This window comes from Fonsecaea erecta (assembly GCF_001651985.1).
Source record: "Fonsecaea erecta strain CBS 125763 chromosome Unknown Scaff33, whole genome shotgun sequence".
Lineage (NCBI taxonomy): Eukaryota > Fungi > Ascomycota > Eurotiomycetes > Chaetothyriales > Herpotrichiellaceae > Fonsecaea > Fonsecaea erecta.
The window spans coordinates 7,358-10,891 of record NW_017387276.1 but is presented as its reverse complement, the minus strand read 5'-3'; the positions used below and the strand labels follow the sequence as shown (position 1 = coordinate 10,891).

The 3,534-nt window shown below is 46.2% G+C and overlaps 1 protein-coding gene across 1 annotated transcript; it reads right to left on the bottom strand.

Annotated features, from left to right (window-relative positions):
* Positions 1-1,258: 1,258 nt before the first annotated feature.
* Positions 1,259-1,738, bottom strand: AYL99_12090 (hypothetical protein; the record flags this gene model as incomplete). Its single annotated transcript, XM_018843572.1, has 2 exons — positions 1,259-1,507; positions 1,559-1,738. The coding sequence occupies 2 exons, from the start codon at positions 1,736-1,738 to the stop codon at positions 1,259-1,261; spliced, it is 429 nt and encodes a 142-aa protein (XP_018687098.1).
* Positions 1,739-3,534: the final 1,796 nt, after the last annotated feature.

Genomic DNA, 3,534 nt, shown 5'->3' with positions numbered 1-3,534 from the left:
AATAGAGGTCCTATTTATCTCTTTCTGTGTATACCTGTTGGGGGTAGACTTGGCATTGGGGTCCGTCTTGGCATTGGGGTCACCTGTTGGGGGTAGACTTGGCATTGGGGTCCGTCTTGGCATTGGGGTCCGCATTGGTATTGGGGGCCGTTCACCCCATGGGGTGTTGTCGGCCGGGAAGCGTATTGTAACAGTCATTGTAACAGCCCTGCTTCCCGGGTGACACGTCAGATCAGCTCCTGCTTCGATCAGAACACGATCTAGCCTACCTATCGGATAATATCGGGTCCGGTGTGTCGCAGATACGTAAACGGCCTCACTTAGATCAACCTACCGAGGTAACAGCCTCGCGAAGGCCGTCCCCCAAGGGTTATCTTACACACAAAGTTTACAACGGCATAACTGACGATCTAAACATTAGATCTAAATTCACCGGCGACATCTTGAACTATTCTTAATAGCTATTGGAACTTTCCGCGCATTCCAAAACTCAATCCCACTTTGAGTCTGTCTCTTATCCACGCGTAACGGCTCACTCTATTTATGATTTAGAGATGACCTTGACGTTTCAGCCACGCGATCCGAACCAGATCCAAAATTCAACGATGGTCGCAGTAGACAGGGGATCCGTAACCGCGATTACTCCTCTGCCACTGCTGAATAACTCTCAACAGCTATCGGCATTTTCGGAGATAGCTAGGACGGTGGTGAACGGCAGTAATCAAAGTTCGCCGTCTTATAGCACTTCCATTCTACAAGAAGAAGAACAGAATTTTACTCTTCCAGCGGATCCGCCTAGCATGGACTTTATAAATCCCTAGTCGTCTTATGCAATGTACTTCCAAGGGGTTGAACAAGACCCAGGAGATATGGGCTTCATGAACAATTTTGCACCTAGTTAGTTTCCTATATACCGCGAAAACCAGACTTTCGGCCAAAGGACTATCGCCTATGATCAACCTTCCCTCGCTCTCCCTCGACTCTCGGCAGTCCCCGACGATTTCCTACGGTATCGTTTCACGGCTTAAAAGGTACCCAATCCGAGGGTAGAGACGCACTCGTACTCTGTTCCCTCGAGCTCGAGGGTATCGCCTATTCCCAAGCTGTAGGGTATGAGAGAGGGATCGCCGTTAACCACTGTTCCGACCATAACCGTCTGCCTAGAGAGAGCAACATCCTTATTGGCCTTTTTTATTTCCTTACGTTGTTCGTTCACGGTAGTAGGCACCTCGGTCGCACCCTTCTAGCTAGAAGGATCTTAGGTGGTGTCACCTATCACTGGCGGGTGTGGGCCAATTCCTTTGTCATTCGATAGTCCATCTGACCGAGGCGTTCCTTGAGTGGTGCTGAGAGCGAGGGCTTGTAACTCTTGCGGGTATAGTAAGGTGAGGGCCGCGATGAACTCCTTATTAAGAGGATTCCAGGTGCCTCGGTTTAGAAGAAAGTCCAGACCATCAAGCTGCACATCTAGGCCTTTGGCATTCGCTCGTTCGCAAATGTTATTATACTTTGTATTTCATGAATCTCTTTCACTTCCAAGGCTTATGTCCTAACGTACCTTTATTCCGAGGAATAAATTAAGAAATGTCATGAGTTCTAGCGTACATAGTTCGGGTCTGGTTTGAAATGGAAGGTACCAGCAGTCTTTCTTTTCTTCGACCGGAATCAGATCCTCCTGACGAATACGGACGTTCTGAGCGGCGCGCCGAAGCTCTGCCGGAGGGGTATAGAGGTGCATTATTATCAAAGGAGAAGCTATAAACGTAGGTCTGAAATCTAGGAATGAATCTCCCTTTTAATAGTGAGAGCCTAATATCTTACTACTAAACTTGAAATTCATCATAGATATTCAGTGACGCCCGAAATTCTTATTTAGTTTCCATGTTCAACCTAGTTCATTCGTCAAGAATTAGATGGTCGATATAGCTAAGGGATCGGATATTGCAGGTAAAAGGGAGTTATCATAAGAATCTGGCGGGTTCAGCGACTACTTGACGACATCGCCCGGTTTAACTATGCCATATTAGGCCTAGTTATTCACGTAACTTTTCATCATCACGTGCGCATAGTCCAAAAGTATCCTTATAGACCGAGCTCTTCTACCAACAAGGTAGGGGACTTCAAATCAATCGGCAATATTTATATATCTATGAAATACTACCACGAAATTAACGAAACTATCCTCCTAGGCTTTTCTCGTCCCCTTGAACCACAAAGTTGACTGACGAGGGAGATCTAGTATTCAAGTTTTAGTAAGTTTATCTTAAAATCATCTATAATATACTGACTCCACAATCTTGACAACTATTTTCCGTTCTCTTGAGGCATTTTCCCCAGCACTTTCATAGCCGAATCTATGGGATTCATAAAGTCCATGCCTCTCCGACTCGGCTGTGGATTTTACGCAGTACTGTCATAACTTGAATGTGGTTCGGGACTACTGGCTGCGCCAGTATTGTCAGTGTTTTGGGGACCTCTATTGTTATTTACTGAAGTTTACTCCGCAACTACTGGCTTAGGTGAGCTCTTATGATCTGCTGAGTTGCTCGACATTTTTAACTGGATGGAATTTGCAGAGAATTGCGCCGATTTATAGACTTCGAGGGAGACGGGGTGAGAATGAACAGGTGGAATAGCACTATTTATATACTTCTCAGTGGAGATAGTATATCCTCGAAATCCACTCTCTCCGATAGGAGGTACTGTGCGTTGCTGGCCGTACTCTGGCCAACTATACGAATTGATGCATCAATGGATACAATGTCTAACTATGGTAGTGGTCAACTCAGGGCAAGAGGGTATGAGCCGCCACCCACGTCGGCTGAAATGGCTTGACTTGAATAGCTTCGTGTACGTCCTAGCGACCCTCATCCTTGAAATGCACCGCTCGGCCCTAGCCCCCGTTAAGTCAAGATTGGCAGGCACAAAGCAATGATGAGACTTACAATCCTTCGTCTAACTGCGTGCTTTGCTGATAGTAACGATACCGGGCAAGTGTCTCTCTCGAAACCTCCCATGTCGCGTTCCTGGCCGCTCCCTAGCCAACGATACGAACCGATCATAGTGTCAGTGGTATCAACTTATCACGAATGGGGCTCTTGTCCTTCCGAGTACCACACTAGAACGTACTTCATCCTGGAGTAGGATAGCTTTGTATGATACGTTCACCAAGTGTGTATAGTATCGAATGTCTTCATCTCAAAGGACTGTGCGTCCTCACATAGCCCTCCTCCTCAAGCATAAGCTATAGGGTGCACGAAAGTACTCACCATAGGCAATGAGAGGAGTACAACTTAAGAAGAAAGCTGGGAAACGAGGGAAAAGAGGGAAAAGAGGGAAAAGAGGGAAAAGAGGGAAAAGAGGGGAAAGAGGGGAGGGGAGATGGGAAACGACAGTTGGGCAGTAACATTTGTTTATTGGCGTATAACACCCCAGCCAAATTTGTCTTTCCTGCAATCCAAAAATATAAATTGTCTCTCTTCAAAGCTCAAACAACAAGTAAATCGCTCTAGTATAATCCTATATTCTCACGAC